Here is a 22,039-nt window from a genome sequence, read left to right on the forward strand (position 1 = left end):
TAGATTACATTTTAGTCATTTACATTATTGTTTTGTTGCGAAATGGTCACTCTACCGTTAAGATAAGTTGCCTCCCAAATGATAGTTTGATGTGGCAGTTAAAATGGGTTTAAAATGCCAACGTGGATGTCTAGCTGGGATGAGAAAATTTAAAATTTTTATGAAAATAGAATAAAAGATTTGCCCTAAAACCCAAATCATTCACGCTAGACATCCCAAAATTTTGTAGTCTATTTTCATAAAAAATTTAACTTTTCTCATCTCAACTTGACTTCTACGTTGGCATTTAAATCTCATTTTCACTGTCATGTCAGACTGTCATTTGAGAGGTAACATATCTTAACGGCGGAGTGACCATTTTTTAATAAAGCAATAATATAAGTGACTAAAACGTAACATTTTAAACATAAGTGACTAAAATGTAATCTGAGGTAAACAAAAATGACTATTTTGGTAGTTTACCCTTATTTGTTTTCTGTAATTCATGTGATAGAAAGGAAAAAAAGGTGGATTGAATTGGGGTTGAAGGAAAGATATTTCAATTGCTTTCCAGTGAATTGACAAACATCATAATTTGAGTGGCAGAAATTTAAAAGACGTAGACTGAATCGGGTGAAGGAAAGATATTTCGATCACTTAACAATAAATTGACAAACATTAACTCTAACATGGTTGGATCTAAAAAGTAACAGGTTAATTATACCTTTAGCATTTACACGTAGGACGTGCAAGGTAGGGCACGAAGACTTCCTGTATCGGAGAAAAGATTGATCAATAGGTCTATATTTTTTAAATCAAATATTTGTGTGGAACAATTATGAGCTTATATGAGACATCTTACGCGAGGCTAATAACAACGTTTATTTGATTCAATTAGACAACGCCAAAATGTGTAATGACTTGAGATAGAGTTAGTGGTTGCTGAGAATGAAACGTGAAATTTTAGAGTGTGTACTGAGATGTCTGGTATGTCAAAATGTCAAAGCTGAACATCGAGTCTGTTCAGGTTATTATGACTAGTTATGATCTCTAAATGGAAATAAGAGTAAGTCATGATGGATTTCGCATCTGGACTACCTTTTGCGCTAAGAAAAAAAGACTTGATCTTGGTTATTATTGTTAGACTAATGAAATCGACTAATTTTATTCCGATCAAAAAAGATTACTCGTTTGAAAATCTAGTTGAGTTGTATGTATTCGAGATTCACCTTTATATTCTGGAGTAAACTTCACAAAGCTCTGGCATAGACAGATGGATAGTCGAAATGGGTAATTCGAATTCTAGGGGACATATTATAGTGTTGTATCATCCAGTTCAAGGGTAGATAGGAAAATATTTACTGTTGGCTAAATTCGCTTATAATAACAACTATCAGTTTAGCGTTAAAATGGTACCATTTGAAGCTTTTTACGAACGAAAATGTAAAACCTTGTAATACTGGTCAGAATTGAGCGAGAACAAGCTAGTTGGGAAAGAATTGACTTGGAAAATCAAAGAGTCTATGAGAACACATTAATTGAAACTATTTTTAGGTGAGAAATTTTGAGGATGAAATTTTCTAAGGGGGAAGAGAGTTGTAATAGCCCGTTTTTAGTGGTGTTGGAAACAATGATTTTGGGGCCACAAATCTGATGAGTGAGTTCGTAAATATTATTATTTAATATATATAAGTAAAATATAATATTATATTGAATTTTGATTTGATAATTTTTGTTAATTGAATGAATAGTTAAGTACAAGTGGTTTGCCCCTAAAATCAAACGGTTTTATAAAATGAGGTATCAGGATCTTGTTTCAAGATATCAAGTTTGTAAATATTTTTATTAAATATTTAAAGAGTTACTATATAGGTGTATTGAAGTTTGGTCCTAAAATTTTAGTGATTTGTTAGTTACTTAAAGAAAAATGACTAAATCATAAAAGTTAGAAAACTTAATTGCTATTTATTAATATTGATTAACCGAGGTAAAAAGTTTTTTTTCAAGGCTTGGAATGACAACTAAGCCATTATAACTTATAGTGGACTGTTGTATGTATATTTTAGGTGAAAACAAATTTATTGTATTAGTAATTTGATAATAAAATATGTTAAAATAATAAAACAAAAGGGCTATCATCTTCATTTGGTCTTCTTACCAAAATAAAAACATGAAAACATCATTGTTAAAGCTTAAAGATTTGACCAAGCTTGTTGTTTTGCATGTAAGTCCTTTTGAAACCCGATTTTCATAATGTTTATGTTTTTGAGATTGTTGTAGCTTAATCTAGCTAACACAAGGACTAATTCATAAAATTGTTAAATTTTTTGAGTTATGCCATTGATGAATTTTTTATTTTTATTTTGAAGTTTGATGATAGATTTATAAGCTTGATAGTTAAATAGGACTATTTTGTAAATTGGTTTTGGTCGATTTTAAAGTTTAAGGACTAAGTTGTTAAAATAGTAAAATTATTAGAAATTCTTGTGAAAATTTAATAAATATGAGCTATATAGGGACTATATAAAATTTGGCTAGCATTGATTTGGTTAAATTGTGATAGATTTGAAACTTTCGAGTTTAGGGACTAAATTGAATAAAAGATAAAAGTTTGGGGTAAAAGTGTAAAATATTGATTAAGGGTCAAATATGTGAATTTAAGTATTTTAAGATATTTTTTTTGGTTAATTGAATTAAATTATTATATTTAGATCAAGAAACGTATCAGTTGGTTGATAATCTTGGGAAAGGAAAAGTCGTTGAATAGTTTTCGTCGAAATGTTGGTAACTACTGTGTTTTGGTATGTTTGTATTATGTTATTATGTTTGATGATAGCTTAGATAATTATGTGTGTGATTGTATAAGTAAATTCAATTATGTGATTAACTGAAGTAAGTTTGAAATGGAAAAGTAATGGATTGAAATGTAAAGTATGGCATGGTATACGATTACGTTGATATAAGTTGGTATACGGAATGGGTGTGACCATTGTTAATTTTTGAACATCCGATGACCTCAGAAATCTGGATAAGCCTGTGTGAACTTAATAAATAGCTAGGATACAAATGACATGTCATTAGGGCATTCTAGGAACTAGTTGTCGGTTATTACAATTCCAATTACTATGTACTTGTGTTACAGTTCCAAGCACTATGTACCGATGTTTACAATTCTAGGTACTATGTACCGGTGTTTACAATTCCAGGTACTATGTACCAATGGTGGATACCATATCGATGGCTTGAGATCCTGCATGTGTTGTAGATTCTTTGAAGCTTGTGTGAGAAACATCGTGTATTGGTTAATGTCTCGTTTATCAGGTTGTGTGAGCATTACCCTCTCGTGTATCCCAAGTCAATTTACTATTGTTCTCCAGGAAAAACAGTTAATTTTTGACATGGAAATGGAAAAAAAAAATGACTTGATGAATCATGTTACTTTGATTATAATTTGGTATATGAATCTTGGCATGTTATGTTTCGATGATTTGATTTATCTAGCCTTAATCATTTGACATGGTAGAAATTATAGAACAAGGCAAAGGAATGTAATTTCTATGTTATATAATGTCCCAAACCCAATCTAATGAATTGGATCCGGATCTAGGGTGTTACCAGAAAATACACAAGTGACTCAATTTTTCTGAAACAAAAACTCAATCACTTAAGACTACTTGAATTCAATTTTTGTTAATAGAATAAATAAGTACAAACACTTAAGAAGTTCAAATGATATACATAGAGAATTTAACTTCAATTGGGGCTAACTAATGTCCTGGTCTGTAAAATTCCCTTGAGCAAAGGATTTCTAAGTAATTCCCTTGGTCTGTATGCATAACAACCCTTCCAGCCATTCCCTTGGCCTAATCCTGGCGTCGTCCCTCCAAGTGAAGACCTTTAAAGATCCACCTGAAACATAACCCACAGAGTAAGTTCGAAAGAACTTAGTAAGTCAACCCTCATTACCTGAATCATATCTGCGTGATGCATTCAAGGTTTCAATGTATATCTCAACACTCTTCATCCTTCACTTTTTCCTCTAAGGATTATTTATTCAATTTCCATTCCTAGATTCGTTTTCATTTCCATATCTTATTCTAAGGCACTTCCCTTCTTTTCAATGCCTTTGAGCCTTTACCTTCCTTCTTCAATCACTAGGTCATAAGTACATCGAGTTTTAGGAAGAGACCTATACACAGGTAACTGATATCTCCTTTCTAGCGTACAATACTTGAGTTCATCTTCAGAATACATTTTCGTTGTTTCACATTATCTCTTTAATTCCCTGTCTTATTCACAACGATTACTTTGTCATTATATCTACATATACAACTCGTACTTACTGATTGCATTTAAGGACATTATGCAATATGTCGGTCATAGAGCATAGAGTCCACCATAAGGGTGTTCTTCATGGTTCGCCATTGGAAGCCTTTCTAGGTTACACCACATGAGTAGCCCATCTTACGCGTACCTTACTACTATCCTTATCTGGTTCATCACAGAGATTGTCTCTTCACAATCTGCCACAGGGGCATCTCCTTCACTCACTGTTATCAGGACCTTAAATTCCTGAGATCACCTTCATACCATTTCTTTAAAGCTATCCATACATATCATTCTTTTAGGTTCTACCACAAAGGTGTTTCCTTCATATGATAACTAATGTTCATCCAAAATTCCTCTCAATTCTGTTTCATTTTTTACCACCTCCGGACGTATTAACTTTTAAAGTGTAAATCCTGTAATCAAATATTATTGTTAGACAATTTTTGCAAGTATACGGGTCAAGTTGTATTATACAACAAAGTATTGGAATACTCCGAGGATTGTACCCAAGGAGGTGAAACTAAACTAATTCTAACCACTATGTTAACAAATCTAGTTAATAATTTAATTAAAATATATTACGATAATTCCTAAGGTGATGAAAAATCATGTTTTATAAAAATAATTAAAATGCATGAAAATAAAGATGAGGAAATAATATTTAGGTTTTATCAATTCTAAGGACGGAAGACTAACTTGCTTCAGTGGTTATAACTACTATTTCTGGTTCTACCCAATCAACTAGTCATTAACCTAGCAGGACCTCTCGATCTTCCACTAAACTAATGAGTCGGTAAGAACTACTTATCTCTCAACCTCATAGTCCAGACCGGATTAAGGTAAGGTGTTAACGAATAGGCAATATCAATTTTGGGTTCATTTTCACCTAGATGACTTCCTAGGGTGTAACACCCCATACCTAATCTAGTCACCAAACCCAAGTTACGAGATGTTACAAACAAACCAGAATAAACTTGTTCAATTTAACCATAAACTATTCATAATTATACAAGCGTCAACCAATAAGAATGAAAATAGAACTCTATCAAGCTTTAAACTACTATAAAATTTAATTCAAGTTTGAATAAATGGACAAAACTATTAAACAATTAAAATTTAGACCAATATCGATACCAAGTAAATAAGTATCAATATTTTATAACAAGTATTGATACGAAAATATTTATCGATACCATTTTGGCATTCTCAGAAAATCAAGGTATCAATCTTATTTCAATAGTATCGATACAAATTAGAAAAATATTGATACTAAGTATAATTATCGATACCAAATTTGAATTCTATCAATTTTGAAACTGTTAATATGGTTCGGTATCGATACTTTCATCAAAATGGTCAAAAATATCAAGTTGAAAATATCACTTCATACCAATCTAAAAATCTAACTTATGGATGCATATAGATAGACATGTAACATATATAAACACATTCAATCAAACCTAAATGTCCAACCAATATGTTCTCATTGGCACCACAATTCAAGCATAACAATTAACCATCCAAAGTAAAACATAACCAACTTGTCAAGCTTGTTCAATCATCAACTAGACCACAAATACCAAATGTCAAAATCATCCATTTATACCAAGTTTTTAAAGGCTAACATAATCAACTAAAATTTCATAAACTATCAATATAAAATGGCAATTCCACAACAATTGATCAGGATAAGCATCAAATAATATACTACCAATTTCAAGTTGCCAAAACAACAAATACAAGTTTACATTTGAAATGGCTCAAAACATCACCAATATCATCATTAACTTGTACATATCAAAACCCTATTTACATGACACTTATAATCGGGCCAAAATAAATAAATCGCTACCGAAAGAGCTGCTGGATAGTTTGATCTCCAACAATGTTCTAATTGACAACAAGAGTCCAACAATTTACAAGAAAGAAAACCAAATAGGGTAAGCTTACATGAATCTTAGTAAGTTCGTAAAACAAAACATTACATACCTATAAATTTTAAGTTGACAATTCATACATAACATGTAACACCCGATTCTAGCAGGATCTAAATTTGGCGAATAAAACGAGTAGTACTCTGAGAGGCGAAATGTTACCCGCCCAACTGATGCTCTTGGCGTGTAGAAGTGGGCGCGTAATAGGTATAGGAGTATGGTGAGGAATTGTCTTAGAAAAGAGTGAATTATAAAGATGAGGGGCTTGGTAATGTGTTAAGGAATGTTGGGTTGTGCACCAAGTTTGGGTAATTACGATCCTGATTATGTTCTAACGTGATGGTTAAGAACGACCGATAGATTGGACCCCATATATATAATTATATATAATGTTGAATTTTCATACACATTTCCTTATAGATGTAAACCACGAGTGCCGCAGATCGAAGAGGATTATGATATGTGTCAAACTTTCATAGGAACAAAGGTTGTATATCTAGATGATCCGATTGACAAAAAGGGGAGTCTTTCCTCTTCCTTCTTCAAGAAGTATTCTGGTCTAGATCTAAAGGAACTTAGAGTATTTCCTTCCTTCACTTAAGCTAAGTTGTAGATCTGGACCTCTACCTATGAATTCTCCATGGCAAGGTAAGGTTTCTGACTTTGCATGTATACTAAGAAAGAGTAAGTCTGTTAAACTTGGAAAACTAGTGAAATGGATTATATAAGGTCCTATTAGAGGATTCCCAATGTTAGAGATGAAAAAAAAAGGCTGAGGGTATGGGAATAAATCTTGATGAATTTCCATATTTTGTAGTAGTAGTCATTGTTGATTGATCGATAGAAGTATGGATCTGGAGTTTGAGCTGCTGAAGGGAAAATCAGGTGAGTCCCTAAGCCGACTCTTTTATGTGCAGTGTATTTTAGAAACTTCTGTGAGAAAGTGATTAAATTGAGGCACCTGAGCTAGAGAGGTATGGAGTAATGATTCAGTTGTAGAATGAATGTTTACTGGACCGAATATGCGTAAATTTCCCAAGATCTTATGATCTAAGTATATGGCTTGAATATTGAGGTTGAAGAATGCTTGTATATGAATAATTGAAATGTGTGAGTGTACCTTGAAAGAATGTTATAAACTATGTCTGATAAGAGTAAGTCACTGTATGATGAGTCTGAGTTTGTCTCTATGGAGTTGTCTAAAGGGGTCAATCGGGACTTAAAACCCGAATCGCTGAAAGGAAAAGTCAATGGCCATGGCACTGTAATGAAAAGGACCATATCGTGTAAGACCATAACTGGTGGGTTATGGCATTATATATAAATAATTAAAGGAAGGTAATTACCCAATGGGGTTCTCTGTGTGACCTTGGGAGATGAGAGGCAAACCTCACAAAATTTGAATTTAGTTCAATCCTTATCGTGAACACACCAAAATAAGGAATAGTCGTTGTGGAAATATCTAGAAAGAACACCTTCATGGCACATTCTAAGGAATAGTCTTTGCGGCAATCTGATAAAGAATTAGATGAATGAATGCGGAAACGGATCGTAAAGTTTGTCAAAGTCGCAGGTTTGACTTAGGACTCTAGACGTTCGGAAAGAAACTTGGATTTTGAAACAACCTAAAGCACAAACGAATCCAAGTCAAATAAAACTAAAGAAAAAAATAATAAATAATTAAGAGGAAAAAAATAGAAGGATGAAATCTAAGATATAGAATTAATAAAGAAGAAAATAAAAAAGATAGATGGAAAGATAGAACGTGGTATGTAGAAGTCTTAAGAAGCTTTGGAAACACGAAGAATCCACAACCCCCTTCAAGCAGCTTTAATTTCCCCTTCAAGATAGAAACCTTGGCAAGAAAAAGTTTGAAGTTGATCCCCAAAATCTGAAAAGATTGTTAAAACTCTTTTAAAAGAAACTCAAGAGAAATTCTTAAAAAAGAAAACTCAAAGAGAATTTATAAACTCAAAAGAGAAGTTGAATACTAATGAATTGTCTAAATTGTGCACAATGCAAAGGCCTATATATAGGCTAGCTAAATAAATCTAAATAAAACTCTTAAGTATACTAGAACTTTAATTTAATCTAAACAAGAAGTAGTTCCAAACTAAACTTTCTTGTTCACATAAAACTCCTAAATAACTTAAAATAATTAATAATTATAAAAAATTTGGAATAAAATAATAAAATAATAATAATATCTGATAAATACAATATTTCGCTCATATATAATAAAAATTAAGCCTAAAACCTACCCCCCCAATATGATTTAAACTCGAATTAAAAGCCCAAAATTCGTTATTCCCGTCATAATCTTTTTTAGAAATTCTGCTCACGTAGTCTTCACTAAAATGGTCATAACTTGAGCTCTCGAACTAAAAATTGAGTGATTCAAAATGTGTTTCGAAGCCAAGAGATAGATCTTTAAACAAAATGCAGAATCTTAACCTGGAAATGCTAAGATTCCTTCAAAAAATTCATCGTAAGTCTATTAATTTTCCAAGACTGAAATTGGTAGCTTTGATGATTGGAATTTAATAAATTTTACCCCATCCGTGCATATATCACAATCTTTAGAAAAGAACGTCTTGGTGGCACACTCTAAAGAAATACCTTCATGGCGCACTCTAGAAAGGAATACCTTCATGGCGCACTCTAAGGAATAGCCTTTGTGGCGTAATGTGAAAGAAATGCATTTGTGGCGAACCCCGAAACGATGGATTTGTGGTGAATTCCTCTTAGCTATTTATAGCCCCTCATACATAGTCTTCATTCATATAGAAACCGTCCATTGGCAATCATTTTGTCTCCCACTAACAAACTAGTTGATTTTAATCCAACTGAACCAGAATTGGATCTCAACCATGTTCAATTCAGTCACTAAATTTTCCTAAATTCTCGATAAAGGCAATCATTTTATAGATTCTTTCAATTTAACTCCTTAATTATTCCTAAATTTCGAGACTAAAAAAAGGGAATCGAGTGTGACACATTTCCTATATATGATGTAGTTTCCAGACGACTTGTTATCATAAGTATGAGAATTACCGAGAAAAACTTTCTAAATTCCTTAGTCATCACGAAGTATCTAATTGCAAATTTCAATATCAACCTCTTTTAACTCACTTGATGATATTATTTTACTTCAAAGCAAAAATTAAAATCCTTTCATTTTTCATTATATAAAACACTAAATTAATCTCATGATGGAGTCTCGATAAGAAATATTTTTTTAAAATACTTTCAAGGTGAATAAATTTTTAAAATTCTACTAGCTCGATGGAGAGTTTCTTAGAAAATAATTTCAAATATTCAACTTTTATTTTGATATCATATTAGTTTTACGATTCATGCTAGGAGTTTACAATTATCCTTCCAATAATATTCTTTCTAAAATTTGAATTTATATTTTCTTTTTGAGAATATAATTTTCCTTGCAACTTTCTTTAAAGAACAAATGAAGTCTATATAATACAAAAAGGAAAAAAAACATTATTTTCACTACAGCAAAATAGGTTTTTAGCGGCGTTTTAACAAAAAAACCGCAAAAGATTAAGTTTTAGCGGCATTAACCAAAAAACGCCGCAATAAATGATAATTAGCGGTGCTTTAAAAAAAACTCCGCAATAAATGATAAAACGCCGTAAAATATTTGAGCAAAATGACTTCTTTTTTCCTTTTATTTCTTTAGTGGCGCTTTTTAAAAAACGTCGTAATAGATTAGGCTTTAGCGGCTCTTATTTAGAAACGCCGCTATAGATCAAGAATTAACGGCGCTTCTCGTAAAACGCCGCAAAAATATGAGCCAAACGGATTCGTTTCTTTTCCTTTTATTGCTTTAGTGGCACTTTTTAAAAAACGTCACGATAGATTAGGCTTTAGCGGCGCTTATTTAGAAACGCCGCTATAGATCAGGAATTAGCGGCACTTCTTGTATAACTTACATTATACACAACTTACACAACTTACATTATACGCAAGTTACATAATACATAACTTACATAATCACAACTTACATAACTTACATAATACATAACTTACATAATACACAACTTACATAATTTTCATAATACATATCTTACATAACTTACATAACTTACATAATACACAACTTACATAACTTACATAATGCACAACTTACATAACTTACATAAAACATAACTTACATAATACACAACTTACATAATACACAACTTACATAACTTACATAATACAAAACTTACATAACTTACATAATGCACAACTTACATAACTTTCATAATACACAACTTACATAACTTACATAAATCATAACTTACATAACTTACATAATACACAACTTACATACCTTTCATAATACATAACTTACATAACTTACATAATTTACATAATACAAAAATATATATCATATCATAACTACATAACTTATTTATACTTATAAATGAACAACTTACCCGTGTACTTTATTGTCAACTTTAGACTTCAAGAATTAAGAAGTGGACAGGTCTTGGATGAATTTGTCAAGGGTAAGCAATGATTATCGAAATGGAGTACAAACTTTTCTAAATTTTGCGTTTCAATATGCAAGCCAAGAGAATATGATTCTTTACCCGTGTAACAAGTGTGGTAACATCAACTAGCATTGTCATAAAGTTGTCTACGAGCATCTAATTGTTGATGGGTTTATTCGGGGTTATAAAAAATGGATTTCCATGGAGAATGCACACCTAGTACTTCCTATTCAACGATGGATGTATCTTATCCTCGTACTACTTACCATCGATCTGTTAGAGAAGATGACATGGAAGGTATGTTACGGGATGCATTTAATATGCATAAACATGGTTTCCAATCATTCCCACCCGACTTTGTGGCATCCGATGATTGTAATCTCAGTGGAAATGTTTTTATTTAAACGGGAATAAGTGTACCTCATGAAGAGCTGAATGAGAAGCGGCGAAGTTGTATGCGTTACTTAATGAAATGAATGAAGAACTTTATAAGGGATCAAAATTTTCGAAAATGTCCTTCTGTATTCGTCTTTTTCAGTTAAAATGTTTGGGAGGGTGGACCAGAAACTCTTTGACAATGCTGTTAGAGTTTTTGAGAGATATGTTTTCGTTTGCAAAAATCTCTCATTTATGCAAAGATATGAAGAAATTGATAAAACATTTAGGTCTTGGGTACAACAAAATTCATAGTTGTTCAAATGACCGCATGGTGTATTGGGGTGATCGGAAAAACCAGCAGTGTTGTCATGTATGCGGCCAATCCCGTTGGATGAATAGAAACACAGATGATGGGAATGAAGATGAAAATGATGCACAGTCAAGGAAGAAGCCAATTAAGATTTTACGATATTTTTCGTTAATACCAAGGCTTCAAAGGCTTTTCATGTCATCAAAGACAGCTGAGTCTATGACGTGGCACCATGATGGACGAACCAATGATGGATTATTAAGGCACCCAGCAGATTCTTTAGCTTGAAAATCATTTGATAGTAAATTTCCAAGCTTTGCAAGAGATCCTAGGAGTGTGAGGCTTGGGCTAGCATCTGATGGATTTAATCATTACAAGATCATGAGCACTGTGTACAGTACTTGGCCTGTAGTGCTTGTTCCTTACAATTTGCCTCCATGGATTTGATGAAGCAATCTTCCCTTATCTTATCTATGATTATCCCTGGAGAGAAAGGTCCTGAGAATGATATTGACATTTATTTGCAGCCACTTATTGAATATTTAAAACAATTATGGGCTAGTGTTGAAACATATGATGTACTGAGAAAGGAGAACTTTAATCTACGTGCAGCTTTGATGTGGACTATTAATGACTTCTCGGCTTATGCCAATTTATCTGGTTGGAGTACCAAGGGACGTTATGCTTGTCCTTGTTGTGCTACGCAAACATGTTCGCAGTGGTTATATAATGGGAATAAGTTTTCTTACATGGGGCATCGTCGGTGGTTACCGGGAAATCATAGATTTAGATTTCAGAGTTCTCTATTTGACGGTACTGAAAATTTTAGAGAAGCTCCTTCGCAGACCAGTGGATCTGAAATCTTGTTCATGTTGGAATATATGAATTTTAGTTCTGGGAAGATGAACCAACCATCGAACACGCAAAGAAATAGAAGATCAAATGATGAATCTGAAGAAGAGGATGATCCTAATGAGGTGGACTTGTGGAAAAAAAGAAGTATTTTTTTAGTTGCATTATTGGTAGCATCACCTTTTACGACACAATCTTGATGTCATGCACATTGAGAAAAATGTTTGAGAGAACATCATTGGGACAATTTTGAATGTCGATGGAAAATCGAAAGACAATCTTCAGAGTCGACTTGATTTAGTCCACATGGGAATTCAGCCTGATCTTCATCCCCAAGCACTTCCGAATGGGAAATATCGGTTGCCGCCTTCTATTTTTTCAATGTCAAATATGGAGAACGAAGTGTTCTGCATGGTGTTGAAGGATATAAAGGTTCCAGATCCTTATGCATCAAATATATCTCGATGTGTTAGTATTAAAGATAGAATACGAGATTCCTTAAAATCACATGACTACCACATCTTGATGCAAGATTTACTGCCAGTTGCTCTACGATATTGTATGTCCAAAAAGGTGACGTCTTGTATAATTGAACTATCTAATATAATGAAAGTCATTTGTGGCAAAGTTTTGGATGTTCAAGAACTTGAGATAGTACAAGATCGAGCTGTTTTGACTTTATGCAACTTGGAGAAAATCTTCCCACCTTCCTTCTTCACTATTATGTTGCACTTGCTAATCCATCTCCCGTATGAAGCAATAATTAGTGGACCCGTTTTCTATCGATGGATGTATCCCATAGAAAGGTGTTAATTTATTTGTAAAATATTCATTCATTCACCTATATGCCTTTAGTAACAAATTTTGATAATGTTGTATATCGTGTTTAGGTTTTTATCCAAATTGAAGTCATACTACCGCAACAAACTTTATTCTGAAGGATGGATTGCTAAGGCTACTTGGCAGAGGAATGTATGACTTTTTCTTCAAGATATTTGGAAGATGTTGAAACAATGTTGAACAGACCAAGTAGAAATGCTGGGCTCACTGATCATAACTTCGCCGAAACTTATTTGTTTCAAAGTTATGGAGAACCAATCGACAAAGTTAAAATTGCAAAATTAGATGATAGATCGTGGGTACAAGTGTCACGGGCCGCAGTTCAAAGCCCGTGACCAGCGCACCAAATGCATCCAATGGAGGTCTGTTGCTCAGATAGGGATCATTTGGCCCACAAGAACTGGCCCAATTCAAAGAGATATTGGACAAGCCTGTCAGATTGAAGCCTGGTTGGCCCGATAGCGAAGAGATGGCAACTTAGGCTAATATGGTAACTAATCTTAGAAGATAGAGGGAATCATATCTTGTAAAGATTAGATTAGATTTGATAAGGCTTATCTTGTAAATCCCTAAAATTAAGGGATATGGTTAAATCTCATCCGTCGATGTAAGTGTATCTTAACCGTCGGTTTTGGGGGAGCTCAACTATAAATAGAGAGCCTCCCCCTCATTTGTACTCACTCCTGAATTGTTTCATTATTCTTTGTGAATAAGAATTGAGAGCATTTACTCAAACACTTTGCGAGCGCTCTTTCTGTTGTTCTTTGGCTTAGCTTCTTTTGGCACAATCGCTTCCGCTATACAAGTTGGTGCCTTGGAGGAATTCTAAGGAATCCTCACTTTTGGGCGTAAAGGCTGACTTAGGCGAGTTTGGAGCAAACGGATCGCCTAAGGCCGCACGGTTTGCGAGACGAAAGGTCTAGCCCCGTGACAAGTGGTATCCGAGCCAAGTTTTGAACCAAGTGATATCTGAGTTGTTGGTTCAAAGGCACCGTTGGGATGTCGAGAGAAGAGTTCGAACAAAGGTGGGCGAGGAAGTCTTTGAGGGAGACAATATCGGCAGTAGAGGAACGTGTGGAAAAACTCGAGGGTTCCATGGAGGATGTAAAGGAGGCACTCGATGGGCTCGAGGATCGCATAGCAAACTGGGAGGAGCAGTCCAGAGACTATGTAAAGATGTCTCTTGGTTCCACCATGGATAAGGTAAACGAGTTGTTTAATTCACACAGGGATAAACTGTCGGAAAGGAATGATGCTCTCGAGGCCATGATGATCGCTTTGAAGGAGGAAACAATGGCCACGACGAGGGCTTTGAGCACAAGAATAGAGGAGCTCGAGGGAGAGCTGGCCTTGTGTCAAGCTGCAGTGGGGAAAGGAGTGGCTAATGCAGCACTCAGTAATGAGGATGTCCCAAAGCCGAAAGAGTTTGTGGGGACAAGGTCTGCATGTGATGTGGACAATTTCTTGTGGAGGATGGAAAACTACTTCCGTGCCAAAGGCATCGTGGAGGATGCGATTAAGGTAAACACTGCTTCAATGTTTCTTACTGACATTACGCTTTTATGGTGGCGAGGTAGGACCACAGATAAAAGGCATGGTGAGATTGGGACGTGGCAAGAGTTCCAATGCGAATTGAAGGGACAGTTTTACCCAGAGTTTGCAGAGGAAGAAGCTTGGGCAAAGTTGCAAGGGATAACGCAACGAGGCACAGTGGGGGAGTATGTTCAAGAGTTCAAGGAACTCATGCTCCAAGTTTCAGATGTGACCGATGAAGAAGCATTGCTTGCTTTTCAAAAGGGATTGAAGCCGTGGGTCAGATAGGAGGTGGAACAAAGAGGTGTCCAAAAGCTGTCGGAAGCCATGACGGTAGTTGAGGCTGTGGTCAAGCTTGGTCTAGAGAAAGACAAGCTTGGGTCTTCCAAGTCCGAGGAAAGGGGCGTAAGTGAAATGGATCACAAGGAAGATAGAGTTAATGGCAATGGCAACGGCGACAATGGTGGTAATGGGAAACCACGAGTTGGGAAGAAGAAACCCAAGAGGAAAAGGGACAAGCTGAAATGCTTTCTCTGCGACGGTCCACACATGTTGAAGAAATGTCCGAGGAAATCCGCGCTTAAGAAGAAGCTGGTGGGTAAGGCCTTGGTACTTGGTTCGAGCGCAAGGGGTGTCGAAGCCAATGAGGCCGAAAGTGAGAAGAAGCCAGTGGAGTGCTTCTTGTGTCATGGTCCGCATAGGTTGCGGAAGTGTCCGAGGAAGTCTGTCATCGAGGGGAACGATGGAACAGACAAGGAGCCCAAGAAGCCTGGTTCGAGCAAGGGAAAAGCCGAAGCCAAGAGGGCAAAGAGGAGCAAAAGGAAGCAAGTAAAGTGCTTCTTGTGTCGTGGTCCGCATGAGTTACGGAACTGTCCAAAGCAAGCCGGAGTCAAAAGAAAGGCAACGTCTGAGCTTGGTGAGTCATCGGAGGGGCTTCCACCCAAGGAAGAGGTGAGTTTGCCATCGAACTTAGTGGAGAAAGTTGCGATGAAAACAGTGAAGTTGGGACCAATGAGGCTCAGGTTGAGTGAAGCGTCAGAGTTGGCCGAGTCATCGACAAGGCTTCCACCTATGGGAGAGGTGGGTGATGCATCGGACTTCATGGGAAAAGAAGTGATGCATGAGGGACAGTTGACCAGAGTAAATGCGAAGGTACATTCCGAACACTGTGATAGTGTTTTGCATTCTAACTTGTTGACTTGGCGAGAACATAGGGGCCCTATCGAAGTTCTTGAGCAAAGAGGCCGAGAGACTGTGGGCAAAGCGAAGCCAAGTGTGGTGAATCAAGAGGATTCTGTTCGAGCAAAGTTAGAATGTGGGTAAGAGAGCGACATAGCTTCTTGTCATCGAGATGTACAAGCGAGTAGGACGGCTCGAGTTAAGAAGCGACGTAAGCCGAGGCAAAAGTCCCGAAGGAAGGGAAAGGCTAAGGCGTTGAGACGAGACCGAGGCGAATCCAGTCAGTGCCATTCGGAAGTCGCAATGAGAACGTTGCGAGAATGGGTGGGGGAGAATGTCACGGGCCGCAGTTCAAAGCCCGTGACCAGCGCACCAAATGCATCCAATGGAGGTCTGTTGCTCAGATGGGGATCATTTGGCCCACAAGAACTGGCCCGATTCAAAGAGATATTGGACAAGCTCGCGATTGAAGCCTGGTTGGCCCGATAGCGAAGAGATGGCAACTTAGGCTAATATGGTAACTAATCTTAGAAGATAGAGGGAATCATATCTTGTAAAGATTAGATTAGATTTGATAAGGCTTATCTTGTAAATCCCTAAAATTAAGGGATATGGTTAAATCTCATCCGTCGATGTAAGTGTATCTTGACTGTCGGTTTTGGGGAGCTCAACTATAAATAGAGATCCTCCCCCTCATTTGTACTCACTCCTGAATTGTTTCATTATTCTTTGTGAATAAGAATTGAGAGCATTTACTCAAACACTTTGTAGCGCTCTTTCATTGTTCTTTGGCTTAGCTTCTTTTTGGCACAATCGCTTCCGCTATACAAGTTGGTGCCTTGGAGGAATTCTAAGGAATCCTCACTTTTGGGCGTAAAGGCTGACTTAGGCGAGTTTGGAGCAAACGGATCGCCTAAGGCCGCACGGTTTGCGAGACGAAAGGTCTAGCCCCGTGACACAAGCACATCGATATGTTCTGTTTCACAACGATTCAATGGAACCATTACGAAAGTAAGTTCTAGAATTTGATAAATATTCATCAATTATAAATTGTTTATCTTCTAACAAAATAAACCTTTTTTAACATAGTGAGTACAAACAAATCTTGAGATCTCATTCGCGCTCCGGAAGATTACAACATCGAGAGATCAATAAGTTGTTCACAGAATCTTTTCATGAATGGTTAAGCCAAACGGTATGCAATTGAAGCTTTCATTGACAAATAATAATGTTTTCTCATAACATTTATAATTACTCAGTTTACTTTCAATTCAATAGGTTTGAAGTGGGAAGAACGTCAATGATGAAGTTAAATGGCTTTCCTAAGGTCCGAATAGAGTGGTTAAAAGATATAGTGCCTTCCTCATCAACGGATTCAGATTTCATACAAACTATCGCGAGAGATTAAGGAGAACTCAAAATTGTGGAATAGTTGTTAATTCCTCAATTACAAGTTATGCTAGTGCTAGGGACAGTAATCCTGTTGAGGGAAATGTGGAGTATTTCGGACTTCTTACTGACATAATTAAGTTGGATTACTACAACAAATGGAAAGTTGTCTTATTTCGAGGTGATTGGGCTGCTGTTAATACTGCTCGTGGAATTAAACAAGATCAATTTGGTTTTACAATGGTGAACTTCTCTCGATTGATTCACACAGGACAATAATTGATAGAAGAGTCATATGTATTTTCTTCTTAAGTGAAACAAGTTTTTTACTCAAAATATCCAACTGATGAGGGTTGGTACGTTGTACTCCGTAACATCCCTAGAGACTTGTTTGACATGGGCAATGGAAGTAGAGATGACATCGACGATAGATCAGAAACTTTGCCTTTTCCAGAACAAAACTTAAACGAAAATATCCCTAGTACTAGTACACAATTTCAATGGGTTCGCCAGGAATGGATTAAGATATTTACGAATTATGATGTACTAAGATTTTACGATTTTTTAATTATATGTAATATCATAATTTAAATCTTGGTCTTATTAAATATTTCAATTATTTTATATGTGCTGTTATTGTTGTAATTAGTTACTAAATTTTCAACTATTTTATGTGTATTGCAGATAAAATGCCTAGAAGAAGATTGCGAGATCTAAGTATTGTTCAAAATACTCCAAACTCGGAAGAAACAAATAGTGAACAACAGACTGCTATTGGATCTTCGAATGTTCCGAATAAACCTAACGAACCTTCAGAAATTCAAAGTAATTTTACATTTAATTTACATGCATGTTGACTTTTATTGTTGATTTCTTTTTCAAATTCTTATATTATAATATATCATTTCTCAACTGAAAGTGGTGGGACGTGCAGAGGTCGAGGACTTACGCTACTTAAAGATTTATATGACTTAGATCCTGTCGAGCGTGTCAAAGTATGTAGAAATAGTTTTGGTCAGCCTGTTTGATCAAAAGCTCGACTTTTAGCAGGATATTTAGGCATTATAGCACGAACTGCAAATATGTTGCCTATCAACTACGAATCATGGCATGAAATGCCTGATAGTAACAAAAATCAAGCTCTCGATAATATTAAGGTAACAAAACGTTAATGTAATTTATAATACTTTGGTTTAAGTTTCATTTATATTTACTTTCTAAACTTGTGTTTTTTGTAGGTGAGGTTTGCTTTAGAGGTCTTGGATAATTATGTTAAGAAAGCATTGGGAAAAAGATGGAGAGACCATAAAAGTACTTTAAAAAAATATTATTTTAAGACAGAAACAACCCTCAAAGAGAAATTGCGAAATGTCCCGTTGGGAATGCTGAGGTGCCAATCGGAAGATGCGGTTAGATTTTGGAATTCAAAGAAAGGAGAGGTATTACGTACTTCCAAACTCTTATAATTATTTCAGTTTATAGTATTTACTATATATGTAATAATAATTTCATAATGTAGGATCGTGAACGAGTTGGAAAAAGCAGCAAGCAAAACCAGAAATTCATTCACACTGTTGGGTCGAAAAGTTTTGCTTGTGTAGCTGAGGCCGAGGTATTTTAAATTTATTAATAGTGTCAAATATTTATTACTTTCCATTAAATAATATTTTTACTACTATATTGTAGGAACTGTAATCCGGTCAAAAAGTTGGACGCCTTCAACTTTTTGACATTACACATAGGAAGAAAGATGAATCTCCTATGACTCCTGAAGCTGCAAAAATTATGGTATGTTTACTTAATAAAATTTGAATTATTTTAAATATTTATAGTGTTTATTTTATAATGGTTTAATTCATTGTTTGTAATGCAAATATTGTTAAGTTATGTTGCATTTGTTTTTATAATATATATTGTGTTTCTAACTATTTGATTTATTTATTAGAAGAAACTAAAGGATAAAAAGGTGGAGTACGAAGCGATTGCTTCGAGTGATAGTTATGTTCATATTGACGACATTGATAACTGGATTATTACTAAAGTTTTGGGTCATGAATGGTATGGTCGGGTTCGATTTCAAGGATCTTTTGTTAACCCAACCCAATATTTTGGATCCAGCTCGCAGCAGTACATGCCTTCGGGGAGTCAGGCTCAAGTTGAAGTTTAGAGGTTAAGAGACCAGATGGCTCAGATGCAAGCGAGCACAGTTGAGCAAATTACTCAACTTAAAGCAAAGGCAAGATCGAGAGAAGCTAAGGTTCAAATAAAATATGAAGAACTCCAGCTACAACTTAAAGCAGAGGCAGCAGCGAGGGAAGTAGAGGCAACAGCGAGGGAAGCAGCGGTAGTAGTAAGGGAAGCAGAGGCAGCAGCTAGGGAAGCAGAGCAGAGCAGAAAGTACGATGAACTCCAACAACAGCTTTAGAATATGATGAAGATGTTTCTGCAGTCGCAAAATCAGCCATCTTAGATTATCGTATAAATATTTTTAGCATTTTAACTTTTAACATTATTGTAAAAATAATATGAATTATACTTCATTTATCAATTTATATCATATCCCTTTTGTTGAATTTGAAGTATCATTTCGATTTGCTGCTTTTGGTTGGTTTTCATGTTACAGGAAGGGTTGCATATGGATGAAAATGAATGTTAGAAATCTACCAAAGTTAGTGGCATTTTTAGTAAAGCGCCGCTAAAGAACATGACATTTAGCGGCGTTTGTGATAAAAGAGCCGCTAAAGGTCATGTTCTTTAGCGGCGTTTGTGGTAAAAGCGTCGCTAAAGGTCTTGTTCTTTAGCGGCGTTTTTGGTAAAAGCGCCGCTAAAGGTCATGTTCTTTAGCAGCGTTTGTAATACAAGAGCCGCTAAAGAACATGACATTTAGCGGTGTTTGTGAAAAAATGCCGCTAAAGGCCATGTTCTTTAGCGGCGTTTTATAGAAAAGCGCCGCTAAAGGTGTTTATGTGAAAAAACGCCACTAAAATTAGCAGAAATTTTTGCGGCGCTTGTGAAAGCGTTGCAAATACATTTAGCGGCGCTTCTAAAAAAACGCCGCTAAAAACCTGTTATATATAATTAGGATCATAAACTTTACAAGCTTCTCATAGAAAATGTAATTAGGGTTAACTAACATAAATCTTATTATATATAATCTAACAAAATATATAAATTGACGTTTGATCAAATAAAAGAATGACAAATATCTATAAAGATGTCCAGCCATACTTGAGTAGTTCAGATTTATTTGTGAGCATCGTGCAATAGTGTCCCCATCATTATGGTTGATGAAAACATTACCTAAGCTCCACCTCCTCCTCCAAAAACCTTACTACCTCCGAAACTTACTCCACCAATATTACCTCCATATCCACCTCCACCCCTTAAACCACTTCCAACACTACCTCCAGCACTACCTCCAACACTACCTCCACCTCCACCAACAGCAGCACCACGTCCACTAAGGTAACCGGTAGCACTACCTCCAACACTGCTTCCACCTCCACCAACGGCAGCACCACGTCCACCGAGGAAACCGGTAGCACTACCTCCAACACTGCTTCTACCTCTACCTATTAAACTGCCTCCTCCTCCACCTCTTAAACTACCTCCACCAATGCCACCTTTTAAGCCTCCAGTAACTCGAGCAACTACATCAGAGGCAACTTGTGAAGCTGCTTTACGAAAAGCAGATTGGGCAGCAGCTGTTCCATCAGCAGCAGCTTGTGCAGCTACTTTATGAAAAGCAGAATGGACAGCAGCTGCTCTATCAGCAGTAGCATGTGCAATTACTCCACCACCACCACCAGCATTATGTCTAGCTGCTAATCCACCAAGAGCAGCAAGACCAAGAAGACCAAGTGTTAAAGACCTTCTATGTACTTCATGTTCTTGACCATCTTCCTGGTCCTTGTTTAAAATTAAACGATGAAGCAAATGCTTGTCACCTTCTATAACATGATGATCAGCAACTATAAAACCATTCAAAAGTAGAATACATGAGAATATGACCACCAACGAGCGAGCAAAAATACCCATCACTATCTAATAGCTAAACTAAAAGTTAAGGAACTATAAATATTGTTCTAGTATTTTGGGTATATATATAGAGAAAACAATAAATTAAATAGAAAATAAAATGAAAGGCCAAACTTAAAGTGAGGGAGTAAATAGTAACACCGTTCACTCAAGTAATTGAAGAATCCAATTTAGGAAATATTTAACCTGATGTTGTTTTTAATTCATTTCCTTGAATTTTAACCATTTATCATTATGAGAACACAAATTTGAATTTTGAAAAATGCACTTATTGAAAAATTTTATTTTTAAATGCTACGGATCAAATGTGACTTAAAAGCGAGAATGAATTGTATGAAACTGTGATTCCACAATACTCCTATCATTTTTCCATAGGAGAATGACAAATCAGATTTTTTCTCCTAATTTTTAACTTTTTCTTACTGAATAAATTCAAATCTAATTAAAAAATGCTAAAAATCAGGAGGAAAAATATGATTTGTCATTCTCCTATTGGAATGGGATAAGGATGATGTAAAATCACAGTTTCATATAATCCTTTACCATGAAAACATTTTGGATTTACACCTAAAATAATAAATAAATAATAAAAGTTCAACTTCTATGTTAAAACAAAGCAAGTGCAGTTTAGGGCCCATTAGCATATTGCATGACCTTATAGATATGACTATATTACTATTAGTAAAAGAATATAAACAAATGTCGAAGGAAATAAATTTACTTTCTACTTTTGTAAGTTGTTCTCCTAATATTTAAATTTTTTGTTTATTTACTCAGATGAT

The 22,039-nt window shown here is 35.4% G+C and overlaps 1 protein-coding gene across 1 annotated transcript; it reads right to left on the minus strand.

Moving 5' to 3' along the window:
* Window positions 1–20,519: 20,519 nt before the first annotated feature.
* On the minus strand, window positions 20,520–21,257 carry LOC105798627 (glycine-rich protein 23-like). The gene has a single exon (XM_052621198.1). The coding sequence runs from the start codon at window positions 21,255–21,257 to the stop codon at window positions 20,520–20,522; it is 738 nt and encodes a 245-aa protein (XP_052477158.1).
* Between the last annotated feature and the right edge of the window lie 782 nt (window positions 21,258–22,039).

Source organism: Gossypium raimondii, chromosome 9, assembly GCF_025698545.1.
Source record: "Gossypium raimondii isolate GPD5lz chromosome 9, ASM2569854v1, whole genome shotgun sequence".
Classification (NCBI taxonomy): domain Eukaryota; kingdom Viridiplantae; phylum Streptophyta; class Magnoliopsida; order Malvales; family Malvaceae; genus Gossypium; species Gossypium raimondii.